At 36.2% G+C, this 26,873-nt stretch overlaps 1 protein-coding gene across 1 annotated transcript in view; it reads left to right on the top strand.

Annotated features, from left to right (window-relative positions):
- Positions 1-4,308: 4,308 nt before the first annotated feature.
- The window catches only part of LOC107596639 (dynein heavy chain 11, axonemal), an 83,379-nt gene continuing 60,814 nt past the window's right edge, over positions 4,309-26,873 (top strand). The window contains 30 exon segments of the mRNA XM_016287418.1: positions 4,309-4,625; positions 4,760-4,903; positions 5,152-5,348; positions 5,936-6,125; positions 6,206-6,305; positions 6,435-6,646; positions 8,112-8,345; positions 8,473-8,640; positions 10,103-10,219; positions 10,455-10,600; positions 10,676-10,792; positions 10,882-11,077; positions 11,204-11,308; positions 11,406-11,801; positions 11,881-12,213; positions 13,562-13,816; positions 13,977-14,146; positions 15,619-15,841; positions 17,175-17,291; positions 17,454-17,540; positions 17,642-17,800; positions 17,890-17,973; positions 18,092-18,250; positions 19,340-19,462; positions 19,542-19,664; positions 22,333-22,557; positions 24,514-24,605; positions 24,728-24,854; positions 25,500-25,649; positions 26,040-26,273. Of these exon segments, the coding sequence (XP_016142904.1) occupies positions 4,410-4,625; positions 4,760-4,903; positions 5,152-5,348; positions 5,936-6,125; positions 6,206-6,305; positions 6,435-6,646; positions 8,112-8,345; positions 8,473-8,640; positions 10,103-10,219; positions 10,455-10,600; positions 10,676-10,792; positions 10,882-11,077; positions 11,204-11,308; positions 11,406-11,801; positions 11,881-12,213; positions 13,562-13,816; positions 13,977-14,146; positions 15,619-15,841; positions 17,175-17,291; positions 17,454-17,540; positions 17,642-17,800; positions 17,890-17,973; positions 18,092-18,250; positions 19,340-19,462; positions 19,542-19,664; positions 22,333-22,557; positions 24,514-24,605; positions 24,728-24,854; positions 25,500-25,649; positions 26,040-26,273 (5,199 nt within the window). The 5' untranslated portion in view covers positions 4,309-4,409.

The raw sequence follows: 26,873 nt of genomic DNA, 5'->3' as shown, positions 1-26,873 counted from the left end.
TAAAAAATATATATATTCCAATACCAATAAATGGAAAAAGTAAAATTGTTACACACTAATATATTTTATCAACTTAACCACACCACTTAAAGAAGAAGTTTAAATTCAGTTATCCTTGGTCACCTTTCAAATATTCAAAGAAGGACTTTCAGATCTGTACAAATTAGATCAAATGTAAGAATTTGAAATTAAAGTATTAGTGAGACTAGTGGGAAAAAGAAATTAAAAAAAATATATATATTCCAATACCAATAAATGGAAAAAGTAAAATTGTTACACACTAATATATTTTATCAACTTAACCACACCACTTAAAGAAGAAGTTTAAATTCAGTTATCCTTGGTCACCTTTCAAATATTCAAAGAAGGACTTTCAGATCTGTACAAATCTCTTTGGTTTACCCGCAATCTCATATCTAATCTTTTCCATATATGTAACACACTGAGCTCTGTAAACCACGTCTCAAATTTAGGTGCAAACTCTTTGTTCCACATCAACAAAATTTTTCAAAATCTTTTTTGCTATGGTCATCCCATATTGACCTGTCTGGATTTGATTGAAACTATAGTTCTCTAAGAAAGGGGCCCAGCAAAAAGAGGGAGAAGTGGATTTTGTGATGTGATGTTTGATATGTTTGCACCTCACGAATATATTATACCAACCTGGTATGTTTTCACACACACACACACATATATATATATATGTGTGTGTGTGTGTGTGTGTATGTATGTATAAATAAAATAAATGAATAAAAAATAAGAATTCTCATTTCCTCACTATTCTGTTGGGTAACTTTTTATCAATTGTTTGTTTTAGTACGACTGACTTTGCATTTAATGTGAGTTTAATAAAAAAACATTGTAAGTTAGCCTAAAATCATAACACTTTCATTGTACAGAAAGAGAGCAAAGAACATTTACATTATCAAAAAACAGTTTCACTGACTACAGTTTAGAGTTCGAGCACTCTCAAAAACTCCCATTAAAATCACTGAAGCTGTTTAAACTGTGAAATGAGTATCTTACTGACAAATTCGTACACACGTCTGCACTTTGTTGTTTTTGACGAGATAATTCGCCAGAAAGGTATTGAGTCAGCGAGTGAAGAAACGTCTCAGGTTACTTATGTAACCATGGTTCCCTGAGTAGGGAACGATACACTGCGTCCTCTAGGGGTCGCTATGGGGAACACCTCGTCGTGACCCGTGTGCGGGAAGCAGATGGCTGCCCCTCTTTCCTCGAAAAAAGAGACAAACGAGAGCGGAGCTTTTCCCTTGGAAAAAACGTGTGTCATCAGATGTTAAACAACGTCACCACGGATGCACACATCCTTAAATGCTTTGCTAGTGCTCGCCATAATGAGATGAATAGAGATCGCTCTTACCACAGAAATGCACGCTTCAAACAAAAACAGTCAATGAAGACGAAGAAGAGAATGATGTGTGCCCCCGGCGCCTATTTATACTATAGTCACACCGGTAGTGACGTCATGGCTGTCGCCGGCCAACGAGTTGGTGTTTTTTCAATGTATGCTTCAGACACGGGTCACGACGAGGCGTTCCCCATAGCGACCCCTAGAGGACGGAGTTCGAAGTTCCCATGAAAGGGAAACCGCTTTTTAGCGATGACTCATCTGAACGCCTCTGATTGGTCATTGCATTAGTAAGCTCAACAGCATCGTGTGTGATTGGTTATAACGCGCCTGTCTCTGTCTCAGTGCTAGCCAGCGAACACAGATTTGAATTTAGCAGCTGGTGATGTGATCGAAGTACTGAACGATCTAATCACACCGGTGTGATCGTATCAAATATTATTCGCCAATTTTTTGTCTTTTGGAAGCTGCATTCAAAATCCACTTGGCTCAAAAATCCAAGAGGGCACTTTGAATGACGCCTCTGCCTACTGGCGTTTTAATTTCGTTGAAAAGTATAATTTCCACCATAATTTCTTGTTTGTATATTTAAAAAATATTTAAAAGAATATTTAATATTTTTTAATGCAGTTCTATTTTTCAGTGTAAATGATTTAATTTGATAACGTATAGAATAGATAAGCACATTATTATAATTTAATTTATAGATCAAATGTAAGAATTTGAAATGAAAGTATTAGTGAGACTAGTGGGAAAATGCCCTCTATAAAGGTAAAAAAAAGCCCTTTGATAAAATATAAAAAAAACAGGCAGATTTATATGTTACAACTGATAGAATAGGCTAGGCTACTAATGAGATTACTGCTTCAGAATAAATCACCCCTTCAAACTCATCGGCCAGATCCACCTGCGATCCCCACGAGCTCATTCCCTTCCGTGCCTCAGTAGCGGTGGGTCCTGAATCGCGGGAAGCAGATGGCTGCCCCTCTTTCCTCGAAAAAAGAGACAAACGAGAGCGGAGCTTTTCCCTTGGAAAAAACGTGTGTCATCAGATGTTAAACAACGTCACCACGGATGCACACATCCTTAAATGCTTTGCTAGTGCTCGCCATAATGAGATGAATAGAGATCGCTCTTACCACAGAAATGCACGCTTCAAACAAAAACAGTCAATGAAGACGAAGAAGAGAATGATGTGTGCCCCCGGCGCCTATTTATACTATAGTCACACCGGTAGTGACGTCATGGCTGTCGCCGGCCAACGAGTTGGTGTTTTTTCAATGTATGCTTCAGACACGGGTCACGACGAGGCGTTCCCCATAGCGACCCCTAGAGGACGGAGTTCGAAGTTCCCATGAAAGGGAAACCGCTTTTTAGCGATGACTCATCTGAACGCCTCTGATTGGTCATTGCATTAGTAAGCTCAACAGCATCGTGTGTGATTGGTTATAACGCGCCTGTCTCTGTCTCAGTGCTAGCCAGCGAACACAGATTTGAATTTAGCAGCTGGTGATGTGATCGAAGTACTGAACGATCTAATCACACCGGTGTGATCGTATCAAATATTATTCGCCAATTTTTTGTCTTTTGGAAGCTGCATTCAAAATCCACTTGGCTCAAAAATCCAAGAGGGCACTTTGAATGACGCCTCTGCCTACTGGCGTTTTAATTTCGTTGAAAAGTATAATTTCCACCATAATTTCTTGTTTGTATATTTAAAAAATATTTAAAAGAATATTTAATATTTTTTAATGCAGTTCTATTTTTCAGTGTAAATGATTTAATTTGATAACGTATAGAATAGATAAGCACATTATTATAATTTAATTTATAGATCAAATGTAAGAATTTGAAATGAAAGTATTAGTGAGACTAGTGGGAAAATGCCCTCTATAAAGGTAAAAAAAAGCCCTTTGATAAAATATAAAAAAAACAGGCAGATTTATATGTTACAACTGATAGAATAGGCTAGGCTACTAATGAGATTACTGCTTCAGAATAAATCATATGTGACCCTGGACCACAAAACCAGTCTTAAGTCGCTGGGGTATATTTGTAGCAATAGCCAAAAATACTGTATGGGTCAAAATTATAGATTTTTCTTTTATGCCAAAAATCATTAGGATATTAGCCTATGTAAGATCATGTTCCATGAAGATATTTTGTAAATTTTTGATTAGTAATATGCATTGCTAAGGACTTCATTTGGATAACTTTAAAGGCGATTTTCTCAATATTTAGATTTTTTTGCACCCTCCGATTCCAGATTTTCAAATAGTTGTATCTCGACCAAATATTGTCCTATCCTAACAAACCATACATCAGTGGAAAGCTTATTTATTCAGCTTTCAGAATTTTGAAAAATTGACACTTAAGACTGGTTTTGTGGTCCAGGGTCACATATTTGCAAAAAACAAAACACACACACACACACACACACACACACACACACACACACACACACACACATATATATATATATATAAAGCTCGATACATAGAGCGTAGGCCTACATATTTTTTTGAACTGCGGAAGCTTCTGTCATCAAAACTCGAAAATTCCTCGTATGTGAAAACATACCTGGCAATAAAGCTCATTCTGATTCTGATTCTGATTTAACCCCTGGGCATGATCCTGCATAAAATAAATGATCCAGATGTGGAATGCTGGAAGTGCGTGAATCAGTGAATTCTTGAGAATGTAACAATTTTTTTAAAGAACTTTTTGGAAAACTTTGTGAACATTAAAGCGTGCGAGTTTGGTCTCCTACCAAGTAAAATTGACTTTATTAGTTTAAAGGTGGAACAAACATTTTGGTCATGACTCCAATAGTATCTGGCCTGGGTGGAGGGGTATGTAGCATGTTGGATGGAAACCAAGGCAACTGGACGCTGAGCCGCCCCTTTTTGCACTTTCTCTGAATGAAATCTCTTCAGCGTGCACGAAGCTGAGCGCGCAATATGTAAACACGTTCCACGCATCAACTTTTCCTTTTAAGTTTTGGACAGTTTGCGTCTGTTCCACAAGGACGTCAAACATGTCAGAAGAGGAAGAAACGGCGTTTTCCGAAGACCCCAGGGTGCAGTATTTAGGCGAGATACTCTGCCGGGTGCTCAAACTCAAAACTGATGCGTGGGGAAAATTTGTCAATGTTGAAAAAAATAAAATGCTTTTTACAAGGTTTTTCGAAGCGCGTGTTAGACTGTTATTTTTCAGCGTGACAGCGTCCAATGCTCCAACTGTTTCTCCAGAGGTAAGTGAGCAAAACGGCCTTGTGTTTACATATATAGGCCTGTTGAATGCATGCAAAAATCATAGACCACCACAGGTGTGTTCCTTTAATACTATACAGCAACAATAACCCGTTGTTTTATGTGTACACTTTAGGTTTGTCATCTCTCTAAAGACAAGAAAGTTTACATTCTCAGAAAAGGAAATTCCCCCGTCCTGCCAGAAACCTGCAGGAGTTCTTTACTCTTTGGGGTGCTGTCACCCTCCTTTCTGCCACAGCTGTTAGACACCATGGAGAAGGTAATGCACACTTATAGACTCCAAAGTCCACAACTGTTTGATTTGCTGTCAAAAAAGTAAATAAAATACACAACGAAACTGAATATTAGCAGGAACGCCCACCTTTTCTTTTCTTTATTGAGCAGAAGTGAATATACCATTTGAATATATAATTTACAGTGTTAAACACTGGTGTTATGCATGCAGTTGAGTCCTTGGTCATCATCCTGTAAAAATGCCTGTAAAATTTGTCAATATTTTGCATCAAGGTCTGTCTGCCGCTTCTGTTGAACAAGAAGAATCACCAAATGTGGCCGAATATAATATCACAGGATTTGACGCAACGCATAGAGAATTTGCAAAGCAAGGTCACCGTGGTGAGGGGACAGTATAATGGCAAAACCGTCCTTCCTGTTCCTGCCATGAGAGAATGGATAGAGCTGTGTCAAGAGACAACGATCACACTGTATGAATGTTTTTGTTTGTTTGTTTGGGAATAATATACAAAACCATTCAATCGTTTGGAGTCAGTACATTTTTTTTAGAGGATATTTCTACTTTTATATAGCAAGGATGCAATGAATTGATCAAAAGTGGCAGTAAAGATGCGCATTTTCATATATAAAATATAAGATAAAATATAAATAATGATAAATATTATTAACATTGATAATAAAAAAATGTCTCTTGAACACTAAGTACTGCCTGCTGAAAATTCAGGTATGACATAAAAAGAATAAATAAATCATGTTAAAATATATTAAAATAGAAAACAATTATTTTAAATTGTAACAATGTTTCACAATATTACTGTTTTTAATGTATTTTTAATTAAATAAACACAGCCTTGGCTAGCATAAGAGACTTTCAAAAACGTTTTAAAAAAATCTTACCAACCAAACTAAATCAGACTTTCAAACACTAATTCTAAAAACCTAATTCTGTCTAAAATCTTAGTTTTGATTTAAGATGAACTAATATGTTGTATTTTTTCTGGTTATTGTCTTGTAGTCTGACTCGATCAATTTCATCAATTTCTCATTTTCAAACAAGGCAAGACAGTCGCAACAGAGCCATGATTCATGCAATTGAGTCCATGGTCATCAGCTGGATGCACATGATCCATAAAGTCTTAAGAGCAGATTCTGCTGACTTGATTGTGACAGGATTGAACCCTGGACCAAAAGCTGAACTTGACTACTGGAGATCCAGGAAAACGAACATACAGAGTATTCATGAACAGGTTCGTCCAGAAACAAACATTTCATGGTGTATAAGCAAGCAGAAATGTTTGATAATGTACTAAATCTCTGTAAATCTCAGCTACAGAATCCTTGTGTTCAGAAAATGATGAGGATTCTGGAAATTATAGACAGCAGTTATTTCCCATCATTCAAAGCTCTGACAGAGGCTGTTTTTGATGGTAAGGCACGTGATTTTCCCAATACATTTGATTAATAATACAGTTGAGTTTTCTACTGTTCTTCCTACTACATAATACCATTCTGTTAATATTTTGCCTAGTTATCATTTATGTGTATTTGTCTCTCAGCTTTTCAGGAAGCCAGAGCTATAGATCTTCACCTTCAACCTCTTAGATCATTGCTGTCTCAACTGGAGGAGGATGAGTTCTCATCCTTCCATACACTCATTCCACCAGTCTTTCATCTTATATTTCTGGTCTGGACTCACTGTTCATTCTATCGTTCACCTGCTCGCATCGTTGCTCTGCTGCAGGAGCTCTGCAACCTTTTCATTGGGCAGGTATGTGACAATCTTCTAATTTATGCTTAGTGTGTTTTATTTGAAAATGTTCGGTTGCCAAATCAGTCATGTGGTGCGACGAACATGCAGAAACCCGCTCATAACTGTGTCAAGGTGAACAAGTCTCTTAAGATAACAGATAATTTAGCCTTTTAAGACAAGGCAAGGTTAGTTTAGGTTGTAAAACGTCATGTGGAGCGACTCCTCCAAAAATGAAATTCTATTTCTGAATTAATAATTCATGATATTTGGGAAAAAAAATTAAAAACGAAACATTTGAAAATAATGACTACGATGTGTACACACATGCATTCAAGGTGTAAGAAAAACATACATTTTACATAGTTTTACGTAGCACATTTTACTTGATGGTTACACCACATGACTAAAGAGTCATTCAATCATATAAAATCAGCATGAATACAAAAAATACATTTCCTGGAACTAGATTTTTATCTTTCCTTTTGTCATGGACACCCATACCCCCAAAAATATATTAGTAAAATATGTTTTAAATAGATTTCAAAATATACAAAAAAATGTCCAAAAATATATTTGCTAAAATATGTATATATATATATGGGCATTATTTTGTATGTCTTGTTTGTGTTTTCTTGCTCCTGAAATACATTTTGAAATCTATTTCAATATGTTACATGAATGTTATTATATGAAGGTTGACATGAAATATTTTTTCAATTTTAAAATATATATATTTATTTATTTTATTTTATTGATATTTTTGTTCACCGTATGGGCAGTCCTATGCGCAATTTAACCATGAATCAATCAATTACAAATCTTTTACTATTTATCTATTTGGGAGAGCAGCCATGTATTAATTGTAAGTTCTATTCAGGGAAATAGAGAGTAGAATTAGAATAGAGATAAAAATGTTGTTCTTGTAACCAAAACGTCAATCTTTGCTCCATCTAGGCCACTTCATATCTCCGTGCAGAGCCGCTGCTGAGAGCAGAGACTGAAGATGGTTTGGAGAAGTTACAGACTGTGGTGGGAGTTTTCAGGTGTGTCAGGGAAACATTCAAGACATACAGACAGAAGGTAAAAATGTCCAAAAATATATTTGCTAAAATATGTATATATATATATGGGCATTATTTTGTATGTCTTGTTTGTGTTTTCTTGCTCCTGAAATACATTTTGAAATCTATTTCAATATGTTACATGAATGTTATTATATGAAGGTTGACATGAAATATTTTTTCAATTTTAAAATATATATATTTATTTATTTTATTTTATTGCTATTTTTGTTCACTGTATGGGCAGTCCTATGCGCAATTTAACCATGAATCAATCAATTACAAATCTTTTACTATTTATCTATTTGGGAGAGCAGCCATGTATTAATTGTAAGTTCTATTCAGGGAAATAGAGAGTAGAATTAGAATAGAGATAAAAATTTTGTTCTTGTAACCAAAACGTCAATCTTTGCTCCATCTAGGCCACTTCATATCTCCGTGCAGAGCCGCTGCTGAGAGCAGAGACTGAAGATGGTTTGGAGAAGTTACAGACTGTTGTGGGAGTTTTCAGGTGTGTCAGGGAAACATTCAAGACATACAGACAGAAGGTGGCTGCGTTGGCCAGTCATTATTGTACACCAAAGTGCTGGGATTTCCCTTCGGCTCTTGTTTTTACTCGATTTGATGGCTTCTTGGCTCGTGTTTTACAGTTGAAGGTAAGTAGTACATCTTTTGAAGGGATCATATACACTTTCACTTTCAGCCACAATTCAGTTTTATTTATGTTCTTTTTACTAAAATTTTTGTGAGACCGTAACATTTTGAAAAATGATTGTTTTCCAGGCCCTTTTCTCCACTATGCTGGAGTTCCAAAGGTTGGAGAAGCTGGTTTTTGGAGGTCTCAGAGGAAGGGTTTACACTGAGCAGGTCTCTCGAATATATGCAGAGTTTCTTCAGCTTTGCAAAGCCATAAAGGATCAAGAAAACAATCCACTCGATTTGACTTCTCTGGTATGGTTACATCATGGGATATATTTGAATCAGCCATAAGATAACAACAAGTCATATAGAAACACATATTTTTAATGGTAGCTTAAAGTGCCCCTATTATGGATTTTTGAAAATTACCTTTCATGCAGTGTGTAACATAGCTCTAAGTCAGGGATCCTCAAATCTGGCCCACGAGATCAGAGTTTCGTTCTAACCCTAATCAAACACACCTGAGTTTGTTAATCAATGTCTTCAGGATCATTAGAAAATCATAGGTAGGCGAGTTTGATCAGGGTTGGAGCTAAACTCTGCAGCGCATTGGCCCTCCAGGGCAAGATTTGAGGAACCCTGCTCTAAGTGATTGAAAACATCCTGCAAAGTTTTAAATCTGAAAGTGCACTGTATATAAAGTTATTGTCTCTCAAAAGAAAGAGTCGACTCTGAATCATTTCAACGAGTCATTTTTAAAACAAATCCCAAGCTGTTTCATGTTGACATCTACATGAAACATTAGCATATTGCCCGCCCACTTGTTGTGCGCGCAGACCTGGGAAAACTTGACTTCTCGCGTTGGTTTGAATGAAAATGCAAATTCATTCTTTGCCACTATAGGTGCCGCTTTTGGAGCGGTAAAATAGCTGTTTCCCCGGTAACGTTGCACACAAAGCAGCACTGCCTCACAAAACCTGCTTTATCAGACATTACAGGCATGATGAAATGGAAATGAAATTGACCAATCGGACCAATCACTGCAGATTAGTGTCACGCAAAGGAGGGGTTTAGAAAAATGAATCATTGAGCAAATCGTTTGGGAGTCGTTGAGCAAATAAGGTAAAAAAATAAATGCATATTATAAGAAAATTAAAGTTTTTTGACCTTGCATGCATGTCAACCTGTTGTTGGGGACTCCCTAAAGCAAAATATGAACCTTTCATAACCCATAATAGGGGCACTTTAAACAACTTGATGTCTGATAATATGATAATAATGCCTCACTGAATATGTCAACGTAGATAATGTGGTATATGAGTGTTTGGTACAATAGCAGATATAACTCACTGTTTTTTGTAGTTGCTATAGTTCAGTTTTTTTATGGAGTTCCTGGGGCTTTCTTGTAAATATAGGGTGTGTTTGGATACAACATGCCTGATATTTGGCAACCTTCTCAAAGGCTTAATTGTTCCCATAAATCCTAATTTTTGTTCTGTTTGTCATGTAGGCCTAAACGTTTTTGGTAACACCTTTATAGTAATGTTTAAAACCTAATATGTCATTATGAAAAATTATTTAAATATCAGCCTATATTGTTCAGCACATTGTTACTTAATGTACAATCTAATACACATGATTGTAAAGGAATTAATTATACTTTATATGAATTGTTAAAACTTTTTTGACCAGGATAGAATATTATATTCAGTATTTAACTTATGAAACACATTTTAAATAATTGATTTTCTTAAATTGTAAATTTTGTGTAAAGGATTTCGAAAAAGACTTTTCAAGTTTCCAAGAAAGAGTTGCAGACTTTGATCGACAGCTGTCCAGTATTTTGTGCCTTGCCTTTCAAGATTGTTCAGGATTGGAATCAGTTTTCAAAGTAAGCAATTCTGGTGAGACCGATTTAGTTCAAATGAATCGGAAAAAGCATACAGTGCCTTGCAAAAGTATTCATTATAATTTTTTTGTTGTATTTAAAATAGAAGTTATCTAAAGCAGTTTAACATAAGGCTGCAACATAACAAAATGAGAAAAAAATGAAGGGGTATGAATACTTTCGCAAGGCACTGTAAAATAGCCAAACCTATATAACCTTTTAATCTGTATGTTTGAAGCTGGTCGCTGTGCTCAAACCCCTTTTGGAAAGAGACATCATAAAGGAAACGTTTATTCCTAATTTCTCCAAAGTGATTCAGCTTTTTGCAGATGAGCTGGACAGATGCAAACTCCTGTTTGATTCTCATCTTGAGCAGGTAAAGTAGTTGTTTTTCAACAGATTTTTGTTCTTGTACAAAGAGGGCCTTGTTTAATTCCTCATTTAATTCCAGAAAAAGAGGAACAAACTGCATTTGAGCAAGAACATGCCTGCTATGACAGGTTGTCTGAAGTGGGCAAAAATGCTTAGAGACAGAATTCAAATCCCTTGGAACAACTTTCAGTTTGTTCTGGATATGTAAGCGTTTTAAATTCTATTCCTATTGTTATAGTTTTCTCTTTTCTTTAATGCAAATAAAGAAAGATGATTGTGCACTTATATTTCAGGAGTATCGAAGGAGCAGAAATGGAACTGGTCTATCATAAGTACCTGGAGATGTCCTCTCATTTAGATGAGTATGAGAATCAGGTCTATTTGAGCTGGTGTGGCAATATTAACCAGGTCTGCCAGATGAACCTGGATCAGCCCCTAATCAAAAGAGATCCCAGCACTGACCTGCTGTCAGTAAACGTCAATCAAGAGGTGAAGAACATACATGTAGTGTGTTTAAAATCTATAACAGCATAAGGCATTAATTTAAATTGTTAAAGCGACAAATTTTGAGGAATCTGTCAGTGTATTCATTTGCATAATACTGAACTTTTTTAGCTGATTGCTGTGCTCAAGGACGTGAAACACCTGAAAATCCTTAATCAGATGAATATCCCTTCTGCTGCTATGAAGGTGTATGAAAATAGAAAGATGTTCTTTAAGGTTAGAAAATGCTTAGTTTGTTTGGTATCAGTTAAATTGGGTTTTTATATTCTATGGCATGAAAATTAGTCTAATTATTTTACCTGATCTCCATTAGAACCTTGGGAGCTTACATTTACTGGTGCAGTGGTATAACAAGGTGAAACAGACAACTCTTGAAGTGGAGGTTCCTCTTATGAAAGAGGAGATGGAGACTGTTGACCGGCAAATCCATCTAGCAGAAACTGAGCTTACATGGCAAGACCAGAGCTGCTGGAACTACATCTGCACACTGAAGGACACTGTCTACCGGCTGGAGAGAAGACTACAAACAACTAAAGACAATATTGAGATGATGGAAGTTCTGATGAATGGATGGAGCAAACAGCCAATGTTCTGCAGAAAAGACCATAAGAAAGAATCGTCACTACAACTGGATGATAAAGCAGGAACAATGGCAAAATGCTACAGCAATCTCAGGAAAGATGGAGAAACTATCCATAACTTGTTACAGGTGAGGGAGCGTCTTTTTATAGATTCTTTTTGCTACACCATATTTCTCTAACATTCATGTTTTCTTGTTTCTTTCCCAGGAGAACGTGATCCTTTTTGCAGCGGATAGTTCTTCAGATGCATGGAAGGCCTACTTGGAGTATGTAGATGACATGGTGGTGGAGGGGTTTTTCAGTGCTGTCTCAACTTCTCTGGAGTTTTTCATTGAGAATATGGAGGGGTCAGTGAGGCAGGCTCCCTTGTTTGAGGCTCAAATGCTACTGATGGGATCTGAGATTAAGTTTAAACCGTCTCTGGATCGAGATGGTGGCGATGGACTTTATGAATTGGTGGAAGAATTACTAGGAGTTGTGTTCAAGATGTCTGCTCAGGTGAAGAGGGTGGCACCTCACCTAAGCGTGGAGGACTACCAGGTATTCACAGTTAATGGATTTAGAGTGGCTTCCAAATATCTGAGGTCACATTGAAAATATGCGATTCAAAATAAAATTGATACCTGGAAATATATTTATTTTTGTGCATTTAGCAGACACTTTTATCCAAAATGTGACTCAGGCCCACGAAACCAGTCACAGAGTCTTAAGTCACTGGGGTATATTTGTAGCAATAGCCAAAAATACATTGTATGGGTCAAAATGATTGATTTTTCTTTTATGCCAAAAATCATTAGGACATTAAGTAAAGATCATGTTCCATTAAGATATTTTGTAAATTTCCTACTGTAAATATATCAAAAGTTAATTTTTGATTAGTAATATGCATTGCTAAGAACTTCATTTGGACAACTTTAAAGGCGATTTTCTCAATATTTAGATTTGTTTTGCACCCTCAGATTCCAGATATTCAAATAGTTGTATGTCGGCCAAATATTGTCGTATCCTAACAAACCACACATCAATGGAAAGCTTATTTATTCAGCGTTCAGATGATGTATACATCTCAATTTCGAAAAATGTACCCTTATGACTGGTTTTGTGGTCCAGGGTCACAAATGACTTACAATAGAGGTGCATAAGCGATTTGAAACAGAGCCAAACATATTCACAGTATGCAAAGTTTTACAGAAAGCTAGATTAGGAAACAAGCTGTAGCAGAGGAGAAACGGAGAGAAGAGAAAGAAGAGGATTTTGTTTTAAGTTTGTGGAGTGGTGGCGGAAAAGGTGTGTCTTCAGCTTTTTTGAAAGTTTCGATGGTTTCAGCAGTTCAGGTGGAGGTAAACAGCTCATTCTAACAGAGAGGAGTGGAGAGGGTGAAGGTTTTGGAAAGTGACTCTGTGCCTCATTGTGACGGAACAACAAGGCACTCATTCAGTGACTATAGCTGGCTGGGAGGAATAAATAGGATTCATACCAATTTGAAACATGAATGAATTAGAAATTGTGCCATAAACAGTATGCCAGGTCGAGTGCATACTGCCTTTATAGAAAAAAGGGGCATGTAACACATTTTGAGGAATTATTATTATTATTTTAGTTAAAATTATTATTTTTTTTTTATATAAAAAATGGATAAATATTACAAATAAATATAAAATAAATTACCGGTAATATAACGTATTGGTTACATATATTAATTGGTTAACATAATTTATTTAGCATTTTTCTAAATTATTACATTTTTTAAATGACAAATTATAAGCATTTTTACTAAGTGATCTCAGACATTTGTATCCCTGCTTTTTCTCTTTATTTCTGATTTTGCAGTAGTTTTTTTGGTGCATATACAAATACTATTTCATATTTTCCTTCATACGTTGTTTAGGCTGACGTCGAGGACATGTTAGACCTAATAGATCTCCGACATGAAGTGATGGAGAAAGTTGATGAAGTCATGAAGAAAGCCTTGCAATACCAGGACACACTTATCCGCTACAGTCCCCTGTGGCTTGATGACAGGGTTGAATTTCTCAGGCAGTTCCTCCTCTATGGTCATGCACTGACAGCTGAAGAGGTGGAAGCCTATGGAGAAGATGCATTTCCAGAAAATCCTCCCACCACAACACAATTCAAGGAACAGGTAAAACTATACAGCCTTTAATGTTTCTTCTTGTATATCAGTTTTTGAACACAGTATTAATTCGGCATTAAATACACCTAAATGGATATAGATAATTGTTTTCCGGTAGTAGTAAGAAACGTTTGGCATATTATTAGTAAGTTGTCTCCTTTCACAACAGATGAATCATTATGAAGAAGTGTATGCAGGGGTCAGCCATATGGAGGACTGGCAGGTGTTTGACGGTTGGTTTAGAGTGGATATCCGTTCGTTCAAGATGAGTCTTTTAAACATAATCAAAAAATGGAGCTGGATGTTTAAAAAGCACCTGATGTCTTATGTTACCGGCAGGTGAGAGCCCCTTCCGTAATTACCTAGAAAAATAACTTTTTAAAGGGGTCATATGATGCAATTTCAAGTTTTCCTTTCTCTTTGGAGTGTTACAAGCTGTTCGTGCATAGATAAGATCCCTAAAGTTGCAAAGACTAAAGTCTCAAACCCAAAGAGATATTCTTTATAAAAGTTAAGACTTGTCCACGACTTCCTAAAACGCCTCGTTTAAACACGTCTACATCACTGTGTGGGAAGATTTGCATAACACCGCCCAAATGTTCACGCAAAGAAAGAAGGCGTAACTTTTATTCTCGCTGTAGTATTGTTGTTGTCGCCACCGCCGCCATGTCGTGGAGATGCTGTGTTTCGTTGTGAAAGCGAAACTACTTTGTTTGACCTTCCAAAAGAGGACGATATCCACTTCGTCATGCGTGGAGCTGATCAGTGCTGGTCGCTGAGGAAATACATCAACTTCGCACTGTGGATCGCCGGATTGGCTTTCTCAGTGGACGAAGCGGAGTCCAGCACGGGGTCATCACATGTGGTTGCCGCAAGCCCGCCGGCCGCGCCGTTCTCAAGCCACTGTGTGTGACGCTGTGTGTTTCGTTGTGAAAGCTAAACTACTTTGTTTGGCCTTCCAAAAGAGGACACAACTAGAAATCAGTGGTTAAGTTGTATTTACAACACTGTTCCAGAACAGTTCAACCCAAATATTCAGATGTGTGCAGCGCATTTTATGAAGGACTGTTTCCTGAACCTGCAGAGTAGCCTACAATGCGTCTGTGCACAAAGGCTGTTTCTATAAAGTGGGGCAGTTCCAACTTTGCAAGGACAGTCTGACCCTTCTGACTCACAGCCTGTAAGTAAATTTTTTATATTTAAAGAATTTGCCACTGACGATTCAAACGCGAGTTTTGAGCAGTGTAGAGTATCGCTTGTTGTTTGTCGTTTCTCCGATCACAAATACAAACATGGTTTTATGTTTTCGCGGCGCAATACGCAACACAATGCGTAAAAAGACATTATAATCAGTAATTATGTCCCCACTGGATGCAACAAATGCCTCGTTTGTAATGGGTTTTACTGGTGTTGTCTCGTCGTGCTGGGAGATGGCATCACAGTATGGTAAGGGGCATAACATTTCCGTCACACGCTTGAGGCATTCGGCCAATCACAACGCACTGGATAGCTGGCCGAACAGCGTACACCTCGCTTTTCAGAACGATGAGCTTTGTAAAAATCGATGCGTTTCAGAAAGGCGGGGCATAGAGGAGCAACAGTAATGTACAGTATGTGGAAAACAATGTGTTTTTTTTTTTACCTTAAACCACATAAACACATTGCATTACACCAAATACACAACATAATGTTTTTTTAGCAACGTCATATGACCCCTTTAATGTCCCAGTTTTCCTCCAAACTCCAAATGCTTTCCTTAGTCAATAAAAGTAATCGAGTTTTTGCTGGTTTGTGATCTTGGTTTTGTTCAGTATTGGTGAACTCGAGGATTTCATGCTCCGGGCGGAATCCAGGCTTAAAGAGCCGTTGTGCAGTGGAGACTACCAGGCTCTTGTGCAGGTGATGGGTTACCTGCTGGAGATCAGAGACAGGCAGACTAGTACAGACCAGCTTTTTGAACCTGTCATTGATGTGGTCAATCTTCTGGAGCAGTATGGAGAAACCCTACCTGAGTGTGTTCACATGCAGCTTGAGGTGAGAGTATTTGACAGCTCTTAAGAATTATGTAAAGAGACGGCCATTTGAAGGATGTCATCTTTGTGTATCTGTTTTGTCATGACCTTTTTTTGTAAAGTTATGTCTGCTTTGCATCTACATTACCATTTAAAAATTTGGGGTCAACTTTTTTTTTTTTTTTTTTGAGAGAGAGATATTCATTCAGCAAGGATGCCTTAAATTGATCAAAAGTCACAGTAAAGTTATTTTTACAAAAAAAAAATCAATTTCAATGCCAAGTCCTGTCATAAAACTCTTTCTGGCTGATGGGTCATTAATGCAAACTGATGATAATAACAGTATTAAACTACTTGGCACAAGCCGATTGGTTCATGTTGTATACGCAGCCAATAAGCTTGCTGCTTTACATTTAAATGGCTGGTTAGCATCCACTAGAGCATTTTGCAATGCGCTTTCAGATTTACTCTGAAACCCTCCACCTTACCCAGCTCCACTTTTCCACTTACGGTTATAATATACGCTACTTTTGCAGCAGCAGTATGTCTTCAATACTCACAGCACCGCATCAGTGTTTAACATTGTCATATCCATTACCATGCTAAATCTTCAAAGAGTTATGATAGAAATGCTGTTCTTTTGAAATTTATTTTCATCAAAGAACCTTGAAAAAAGTGTATCATGGTTTCTGAAAATTCAGCTAAAATTCAGGAATAAATTACATTTATTAGCAATATATTTAAATACAAGCCAGTTATTTCAACTGTAACAACATTACTGTTTTACTGTATTTTAGATCAAATAAATGCAGCGTTGATGAGCATAAGAGACTTAAAAAAACAACAACTTACAAACCCGAACCTTTTGAACGAGAGTGAAATTATCTATTCACAATACAAATCTCGAAATTAATTTGAATTAAAATATATGAAAAATTTATATTTTTTTCCAAAAGTCTGAGACCACAAGTAAAAGTTTTTTTCCCCAGCACAAATTATATCATAATTTGAATAATATTTTAAGTGAGAAGTCAATTATATATATATATATATATATATATATATATATATATATATATATTTATATTTATATGATAGAAAATATTAGAAGATAATACTATTTAGCAAATTTCTACATGAATATCAGTCTTTCGTACTGTACATTGTATTATTGTGATGCCTAAATTCACAGGATTTGAAATGATTGATTAAAGTTTTTAGCATTGGCCATGCCATCTAAATAATTAGCAGTTTATTATTTTTCCCAGAATTGTAATATGCTTGCATTACTTGCATTACTAAAATGTTCTGGATGAAGAAAGTTTACTCAACTGTAATGTATTTAACCGTATCAGGAGTTGCCAGAGAAGTGGAACAACATGAAGAAGTTGGCCTGGACATTGAAACATGAGGTTGCTCCTCTTCATACTGCAGAGGTGGCTGTTATCCGCAGGAAGTGTGTGACCTTTGAGGTGAGGTTCTCATTTGCTGATGGCTTAATAGTGATTCAACTGTAAACTTTCAATTCTTTAAGCAAAATGAAATGTTTTTAGGTTTAAAAGTCTGAAGGTTTTTTATTTCAACTTAAGGATAAATATGCTTATGTTTTTGCTGATTCATGTCTCTCTTCACAGAAAAAGCTGAGTCAGTTTCGAGAAAGGTTTAAAAGAGAAGCTCCTCTCCAGTACAACACAGAGAAACCATATGCTCGCCTGGATAAAGTAACTGATTATTGATTCTAATTCAAACAAACCATCATACCACAGAAGTAATTTTCATTCATTTACTTATATTGACCTTTTGTTTATGCTGTGTTTGTTAGTGTCACAGGGAGATGCTAGGTTTAGAGGAAGAAAACGCAGATCTCCAGGAGTCCTGTAAGCTGTTTGAAGTGAGCAGCCCTGATACTAAGCAGCTCAGGCTCTGTCAGAGAGACATTGCTGTTTTGAAACAGCTCTGGGATCTGCTGCTTTGCGCTCAGGTGGTGATTTCATTTTTACCCAAAACAAAATACTTGAGCTTTCAGTTTTGCTTGAAGTGTCCACTTAACCTAATGCTGTGTCCTCACAGTGCAGTATAGCAGGATGGACAGGGACAATATGGAGAGAGATCAATGTAGAACAAATGGAAATAGAGCTGAGGAGGTTTACAAAAGTAAGAATGCTTCATTCAGTGTCCTAGAAAGCACCAAAATGTATATTTTTTGGAAGGGTTTTTTGTGCTTGTCTATCAGCTCTGTATGTTTCTAACATCTGACTTCATGTCTGTCCAGGAAATGTGGGTTCTTGATAAAGAGGCCCGTGTTTGGGACGTGTATGTGAATCTGGACTGTGTGCTCAGGGATCTGTTGGCTTCTCTGAGGGCTGTGACAGAGCTGCTGAACCCGGCCATGAGAGACAGACACTGGGCCCAGCTGGTCAGGACTACTCGGGTGAGAAAGAGGGTGGCAAATGTGCAATATAAATGCTATTTATCTTTGAGACTGCAAAACATATTTACTGTACTGTATTTTATGAACTATTTCAAATGTGTAGATTAAACAAACCTATACCATAGTTTTAAACAATTAAAGTTTTTTTTTAATTTTTTTAGCAATTTTATTATTTACTTTATCTTTACATTATTCTAAGTCAGGTTTTTTTCTTTCCTTGAACATTTTTGAGGTTGATTAACTTCTTTTGTATGTAAAAAGTAGTGCTTTCACACTTTTAATCATGATTAATCGCATCCAAAATAAAAGTTTTTGTTTACATAATGTATGAGTGTGTACTGTGTATATTTATTATGTGTATATAAATACAAACACATGCGTGTATATACTGAATGTGTGTGTATTTATATATACATAATAAATAAACACAGTACACATACATATATTATGTAAACAATTTTTTTATTTTGGATGCGATTAATCGCAATTAATCGTTTGACAGCACTAGTAAAAAAACAACTTCAGCATTCTGCTAAACTTTTTATTTGTGTTCAGTTTACTGTTTACTGTAAAAATATATTAAAAAGGTATAGATGAATCCTGCACACTGTTATAGCTTGCAAATAATATTTTAATACAACTTTCGGTCATGTGACTTTCATCAGACATTGTCTTGTTTTTCAGTAAAAATTCCTAAACATTTAAAAAATATACATTTACTTTCATTTTTACTTTTCATTCTTAATTTTATTACTTAATTCAAAATTAAAAAAAAAAAAAAAAAAATCCGATTTTTTATATGAGATAGCCTCACAAAATTTTGTTAAATTTCGCTGAAAACAACACTTACTATCATGTCATTTTGCTCCTTAAATATTTGTATATTGTTTTAGGGATGTTTACATATTTTTCTGGAAGACAGCATAATAATAACAACAACAACAAAACAACTATTATATTTTATTATTATTATTATTATTATTATTATTATTATTAGTGCAATACACCACATGTGGGTGATATTTTTTTCATCGTTTTTTTACTCCTGTTCAATATTAGTTTTCACATGTTTTTATACTGTTTTCTTAGGTTGATTTCACTCTAACTGAAGAAACATATCTTGAGGATTTACTGGCTTTGCAGCTGCACAGATATGAAGATGTGGTGCACAGTACAGTTGGGAGAGCAGTCAAAGAGATGTCCACTGAGAAGGTTCGGTCTCTCACAAGACTTTATTTGCTTTGATACATTTCTGAAAATAAGAGTAATGATTTATTCATTTAACTTGAAGGTTTTGACTGAAATCAGCCAGATGTGGACACGGATGGAGTTTTCCTATGAAGAGCATTACCGTACCGCTGCACCAATGCTGAAATGCAGTGATGAACTTATTGAGAGTCTGGAGGACAGTCAGGTATGAATATCTCTGAAATGTCACATGGATTTAGCTGGATGGTTTGAACCAAATCTTACACTGATAGCATGCTCACTTAGCATATCAGAAAATGTTAACAAGCTGTTGCTTGGCAAAATAAGCTTGGTGCGGCCGGGGTCTTTATCTCCTTCTCTAAGACCGTCCCACTGTGCCGAGAGAACGATCTTTAATTGTCAGCCGCCTGTATTCACACGTCTGATTTATAGAGACCACACATTGCTGGCTTTGTTATCACGCTGTATGTGTAGGGGCCAAAATCTAGCCAAACACAATAAGTCTGCCGTCTGTGCAAAACCGGCCCCCTTACACCCACATGTCTGAAAACATTAAAGACAGCAGAAGGGCACTAACACAACATGGACACAAAAACAACATAGGCACATCGCACTGGAGAAACCAAAACTCAAATATTTTTTGGATTACTTTTTGCGAGCCTAACAAGAGTCAAGCCTCATCACCTCCAAATGTGATTTGAACTTTAGGCTGTAAACTATTCATCTTTTTAATGTTATTTTAATGTTTTAGTGTTTTTTAATATTTGTTTATTTTGCAATTATGAACACAGTAATGATACATCAACATCAAAAACAAATAAAAAGTTCAGACATAATTGTATGTAATACAATAGGAAATGAAGTTAAAATTTAAATTCTAATTGTTTCTTTCTAAGAGTAATTATTCTGTTTTATTCACACTAATTCCAATGCTTATATTTTCTCTGATGAAAAAAAAAAGTTCAGATACCTAAATGAATTGTTTGCCGTTTAAATAAATAAATTAAATAATTAATTAACTAACCTCAGAATAGAAAAAAAGGCAAATAATTTCATTTCAGACTCAACTAACCTCAGAATATAAAAAAGGCAAATAATTTCATTTAATTTCAGACTCATTGTTAAGGTGTTTATTTATTAAAGTGCCCCTATTATGCCATTTCCAATATTGCTGTTCATGCAGTGTGTAATGTAGCTGTTTGTGAATGTAAATGATCTGCAAAGTTGTAAAGCTGAAAGTGCACGATAAATAAAGTTATTGTCTCCCACAACTCAATAACTCTGAACAGATGAAACGAGTCGTTAGTAATTCGAATCCCACTTCCGTGACGGCTACACGTCATGGGGTAACACATTTGCATAATGCGCGCCTATGTTCTACGTTGGCCGGCCGCAAACAACTTGACCCCGCCCACAAACACGTCATTCTACTGACGACTGCTTCTCTAATCTCGGGGAATTCTACGCGGGATTCACAAAAGGACCAGCTGCTCCACTGAATCACAACCTCTAAGTATGATAAATAAAAATAAAAATAAATAATAGATGTTTATATTTTCTATAGAGCGTTCAAAATACAGAACTATTGAAATAGGTGTATCGTTTCCGACACGCGCTGTACACCGTAGATCAATCACAACAGACTAGGCCATCTGACCAATCAGAGCAGAGCAGGCTCACGGAAAGGAGGAGTTTAGAGAGACTGAATCTTTGAACTGCTTCGAACGAATCGTTTGAGAATCGCTGGAAAATGAGGTGATATTATATGCATATTTTGAGAAAACGAAAGCGTTTTTTGATCTTGCATGCATGTAATCCTATTGTAGGAGACTCCCAAAACAATATTAGGAACCGTAAAAATGGCATAATAGGGGCACTTTAAACAATATATATTCACTAAAAATGCATTTTCTTTTCTTTGGACTTTGTGTACAACTCCATTTTCTACATAACTCCATTACCAAAAGTATAAGACAACAGAGTCGCGTAACAGACACAGTGATGAAGCTGGTCTCTCTCGCACTCTCTCTCTCTCACACACACGCACGCGCACGCACGCACGCACACCCGATGCGCAAAACTCCGCATTTGAACGGTCAATAGCAAATACTTAAATTAATAACAAAACAGTCGCTGATTCAGAAGCGCCAGATTGTCATAGTAAAGTCAGAATTACCTCCTCTCCTAAGTTCACGAAACGGCCGTCCATAAAATGCATTGCTGTTCTGTTGTAAGTCATCTTAAAGATCTACTTTCGGAAGGCCAAATAAAGTGCTTTTGCTTTTGCCTAGAAACACACAGCGTCTCTCTGACATGGCTGCTTCAACACTAACTGCGGTTACTGAAACCACGCCTTCTTTCTTTGCGTGCACATTTGGGCGCTTTATGCTAATATTTCCACATAGTGAGGTAGATATGTGGGGGCGTGTTAGAACGAGCCGTTTTAGGGGGGCGTGGCAGAGTCTTAAATTTGATAAAGAATATCTCTTTGGTTTTGAGACTTTAGTCTTTGCAACTTAAGGGATCTTATCTATGCACAATCAGCTTGTAACACTCCAAAGAGAAAGGAAAACTTGAAATCGCATCATATGACCCCTTTAACTCATTTGGCTTTTCCAGTGATTCCAGTGAAGGCATATCTTAAAGCATACAATGGCATTTTAGAAAATTGTGGGCCTCTAATTTCTTGTGTCTTAATGGAAGCCTGAATCACTGACAGATGAGTGGGATCAGTTAAGGAGGACCAACTTAGGTTTTATAGATCATAAAAGATATATGATATAAGATAGATTTATAACTATAAGAAACTGTACAAGAAACTGTTCAACCTGGTGGATGCTGATAATATGCATCTCTATATGTTTCTCTCTCAGGTGCAACTGCAGGTGTTGCTGCACAGTAAGCAAGCGGCGTTCTTCCATGGGCAGGTGTTGGAGCTACAGGCCCAGCTGACTCGGGCTGACTCAGTGCTGTTGCTGTGGCTGGAGGTGCAGAGGACCTGGGCTCACCTGGAGAGCATCTTCATGGGCTCCGAAGACATTCTTCACCAACTGCCAGATGAGGCACATCAGTTCAGCTCCATTGATTCTGACTTTAAGGTATGCTTGAATTCATCTCACATGCACTGATTACTGGTGTCCTGCATTGAAAGTTTTAAGGTTAAGGTATGTGATTTTTGTAAAGGTTTGTTGAACATAAAAGATATTCAGAATGATAAGTGTAGGGGTCAGTTGTTTTTTTGGTTAAGCTCATTTTGAAATGTTAATATGTAAAAAATATTCTATTGAAATTAAACGAAACAACATGTAGTGCATAATAAAACCAAGATATGTCTTTTTTTCTGCATAGATTAATAAATTATTGTTTTAAATTGTATAGTATGTAAGAGCAGTGACACAATGATTTGCTCATGGGTTTAATTCCTAAAGACCACAAGTACTGATAAAATGTAACCTTGAAGTTGCAATGTAAAAAAATGCTGGTTTATATTAGTACTACAAGTAAAATAAGTTAATTATTAATATAGTAATATTTATATTATATTAAATTGTATTAAAGGGGTCATATGATGCTGCTAAAAAGAACATTATTTGGTGTAATGAAATGTGTTTATGCGGTTTAAGGTTAAAAAAACACATTATTTTCCACATACAGTACATAATTGTTTCTCCTCTATGCCCCGACTTTTTGAAACGCGTCGATTTTTACAAAGCTCATCGGTCTGAAAAAGCGAGGTGTGCTGTGATTAGCCAGCTATCCAGTGCGTTGTGATTGGCCGAATGCCTCAAGCGTGTGACGGAAATGTTATGCCCCTTACCATATTGTGATGATGCCCTGTCAGGCCGGAGAGATGATTCCAAAACATTATAAACAAGGCATTCGTTGCATCCAGTGGGGACATAATTACTGATTATAATGACTTATACTGTCTTTTTACGCGTTACGTTGCATCGCGCCGCGTAAACATAAAACCATGTCTGCATTTGTGATTGGAGGAATGACAAACAACAAGCGCTACTCTACACTGCTCAAAAAGTAAAAATTTAAATTGCATCATATGACTCCTTTAAACATATATGTGACCCTGGACCACAAAACCAGTCATAGGTAGCACGGGTATATTTGTAGCAATAGCCAACAATACATTGAATGGGTCAAAATGATCGATTTTTCTTTTATGCCAGAAATCATTAGGATATTAAGTAGAAATCATGTTCCATGAAGATATTTTGTAAATTCCTATCGTAAATATATCAAAAGTTAATTTTTTATTAGTAATATGCATTGCTTAGAACATCATTTGGACAACTTTAATGGCGATTTTTCTCAAGTTTAGAATTTTTCTTTTTTGCACCCTCAGATTTCAGATTTTGAAATAGTTGTATCTCAGCCAAATATTGTCCTATCTTAGCAAAACATACATCAGTGGGAATCGTATTTATTCAGCTCTCAGATGATGTATAAAACTCAATGTCAAAAAATTGACCCTTATGACTGGTTTTGTGGTCCAGGGTCACATTAAAAGTAAACTTGTACCAATTGCAGTGATGTTTGTTCCACGTTTGACCATTTTGAATTTAATTATTCATAGAGAAAATTGGTAAAATGGAGTGGAAAATAATTAATTTAATTAAATTAAGGCCCAGTTTAATATTAAAGTATCTTTAACTACTACATGCTAATATTTAAATTATTTATTTGTTATTACACTTATTGTGTATGCACCTTTAAACATTGTAGTTATATTTAAAAATAAATACCTTCATGTAATTTCATCACTAATTCATTTTTGACTCCTTAACCCTCCCTTAAACCTACCTATACCATTAAACCTTAACCATATCCCACTTAAATGGCAGCAGAAGTGTTTAGCCAGTATATTGTACCTAACAATACATTTTTATTTTTTAATTTAAAGTAAGACAAGGCATTATTTAAAATAAATTAAATTAAAGATGTTGTTATAATGATGAAAGCATTACAGTGTACATGCATTTGTCAAGTATGTAAATACTGGTGTATATATATTTACTTTTGTGTATTGATGTGTGAAGGACCTTATGTTCAAAAGTGGCAAAACAATAAATGTAATTGCTGCCACCAACAAGCCCAATCTTCTTCCGATGCTTGAAGATCTGCAACGGAGGTCTGTGAAAATTTAAGTTTACTCTTTTTAAGTAAACTCTTTTTTAAGAACTTTGCACGGTTACACATTATCTTAAGAGAGATGCATAGAGAATTCTGCTGATTTCCTGTTGTCCATTCTAGACTGGCTGTATGTGAGAAGGCACTAGCCAAATACCTGGAGACCAAAAGAATGGCTTTCCCACGATTCTATTTCCTCTCTTCAGCAGACTTACTGGACATCCTTTCTAAAGGCAGACAGCCCAGACAGGTACTGCTGTATTAGTTAGCATTTAACTTTAACTTCATTTAACTTCATATAACAGTCTGTCTATTAGTTTGAAAGTTTAATTCGTTTCAGATATCTCTAATTATACAGCTCGTTTCAGTATCACAGTAATCCATAAACAGGTCATCTATAAAGTATGCAGTCTTTACTGGTATTTGTAATAATGGTGACCGAGATTCACAGAAATGTGTTTTACATTGTACCATATTTCCTCATCTTTCTTCTCATTTGCATACAGTAACCTTTATCTCCATGATTAAACTTTTTTATCATCACAGTGATAATTCCAAGGGCAGCGCTTCGCTGTGAAATATCATTACGATAAAAAAATGAAAGTTCTACACTCGGATTGATTCTGACCCTGGCCACCTCCTTCTTTGAGCCGATCCTCCCACATATGAGCAGGTTTTCTCCTGAACCGTTCAACCAGAACAGGATCAAAGTGCTTCATCTTGTTCTCATTGAACCTCGGTTATAATAAGAATTGCAAATACATCCACAATCATATCATTATCTACGGATATGCCCGTACTTAACCATACATAACTGTGCTGATTGATTCACAGAGGTGCTGTGTACAGTATATTGTTCTGTGAAAACAATGCTTTATGGTTCATTGCTTTTTAGGTTACCTGTCACCTGGGTAAGCTGTTTGACAGTATGACTGATCTGGAGTTTTCTGACAAGGAGGGGGAAAAGGCCACAGCAGCGGTGGGAATGTTCAGCAGAGACAGAGAATATGTTCCATTCTATTCACCGTGTGACTGTGTTGGACCGGTAAAACCCACATTCAAATCAAACTGGCATCTAATTAAATCAAACTCGGATATTAAAGTTGTAACTTTTTTTTAAAAGTTAAAGGCAAACTTAAAAAAATAAAAAAATAAAAATTTAATTAAATATGAATATAAATGTTGTGTTAAAATTTGTTGATTATTTATCTATTAAATACAATCAAATATTTTAATAAAATAATACAATTCTTTAATTAAATATGGATTTAATTAAAACTATATAAACACCAGTTACACTTTGAAATATACATACAGGTAGAAATAACTTTAATGTAAAAATTAGGATATCCCAGCCTTTACAAAACATGGTATTATATAGGGAAAAAAAAAAGAAAAAATATTATTTCTTACTGAGTGAGCTGTTTCCTGTCAGGTTGAGCTCTGGTTGAAGTGTCTGGAGGATGTGATGAGGGAGGGAATGAGGAGGCACATAGCCGAGGCCGTTGTCGTATATGAGGAACGTTCGCGGGAACATTGGGTCTTGGAGCTGCCGGCTCAGGTGGTTCTCACCGCCTCTCAGATCTGGTGGTCCGCTGACATGAATCTTGCATTTGAGCGGCTGGCCGAGGGTTTTGAGACGGCACTCAGAGACTATAACAAGAAACAGGTCAGTCGGTCATGTGTATACAGTATTGCACACTTTTTTTTAACACTTTCATAATTGTGAATCAACTGAACGAATGACACAGAGTAGATTATTGTTCATGAATGAGATGTCTCTTTCAGAGTTGTGTTCACACTGAAAACATTGACTCTTAATTGGAATTTTTTTTTATTAAATAAAAAGCATACAGTTCAAACCAGTGTCATCTGGCTCGCAAACAAGTGACTCTTATGTGCCAGTTCTTTTTAGTGAATCAAAAACAGACAGCACAACCAGTGTAGTCCAGTTCACAAACAAGTGTGTCTTATATGCCATTTCTTTTTTAGTGAAGCAAAGACATGCCATACAACTCGTATAGTATGGTTTATGAAAACTGACTCTTATGAGCCAATTCTTTTTAGTGAATCAAAGACATGCCAATTCCTTTTAGTCAATCAAAGATATGCCACACAACCTGTGTACTGCGATTCATGAACAAATTACTTATATGTGCCAGTTACTAAAACATATTACTTATATGTTTTTACTGAATCAAAAACATACAGCACAACCGGTGAAGTGTGGTTCACAAACAAATGACTCCTATGAGCCAGTTCTTTTTAG

The sequence above is a fragment of the Sinocyclocheilus grahami genome, unplaced genomic scaffold, assembly GCF_001515645.1.
Source record: "Sinocyclocheilus grahami isolate Dianchi unplaced genomic scaffold, SAMN03320097.WGS_v1.1 scaffold222.1, whole genome shotgun sequence".
Lineage (NCBI taxonomy): Eukaryota > Metazoa > Chordata > Actinopteri > Cypriniformes > Cyprinidae > Sinocyclocheilus > Sinocyclocheilus grahami.
The sequence above is the reverse complement of the archived record's forward strand: the minus strand, read 5'-3'. Positions and strand labels throughout refer to the sequence as shown.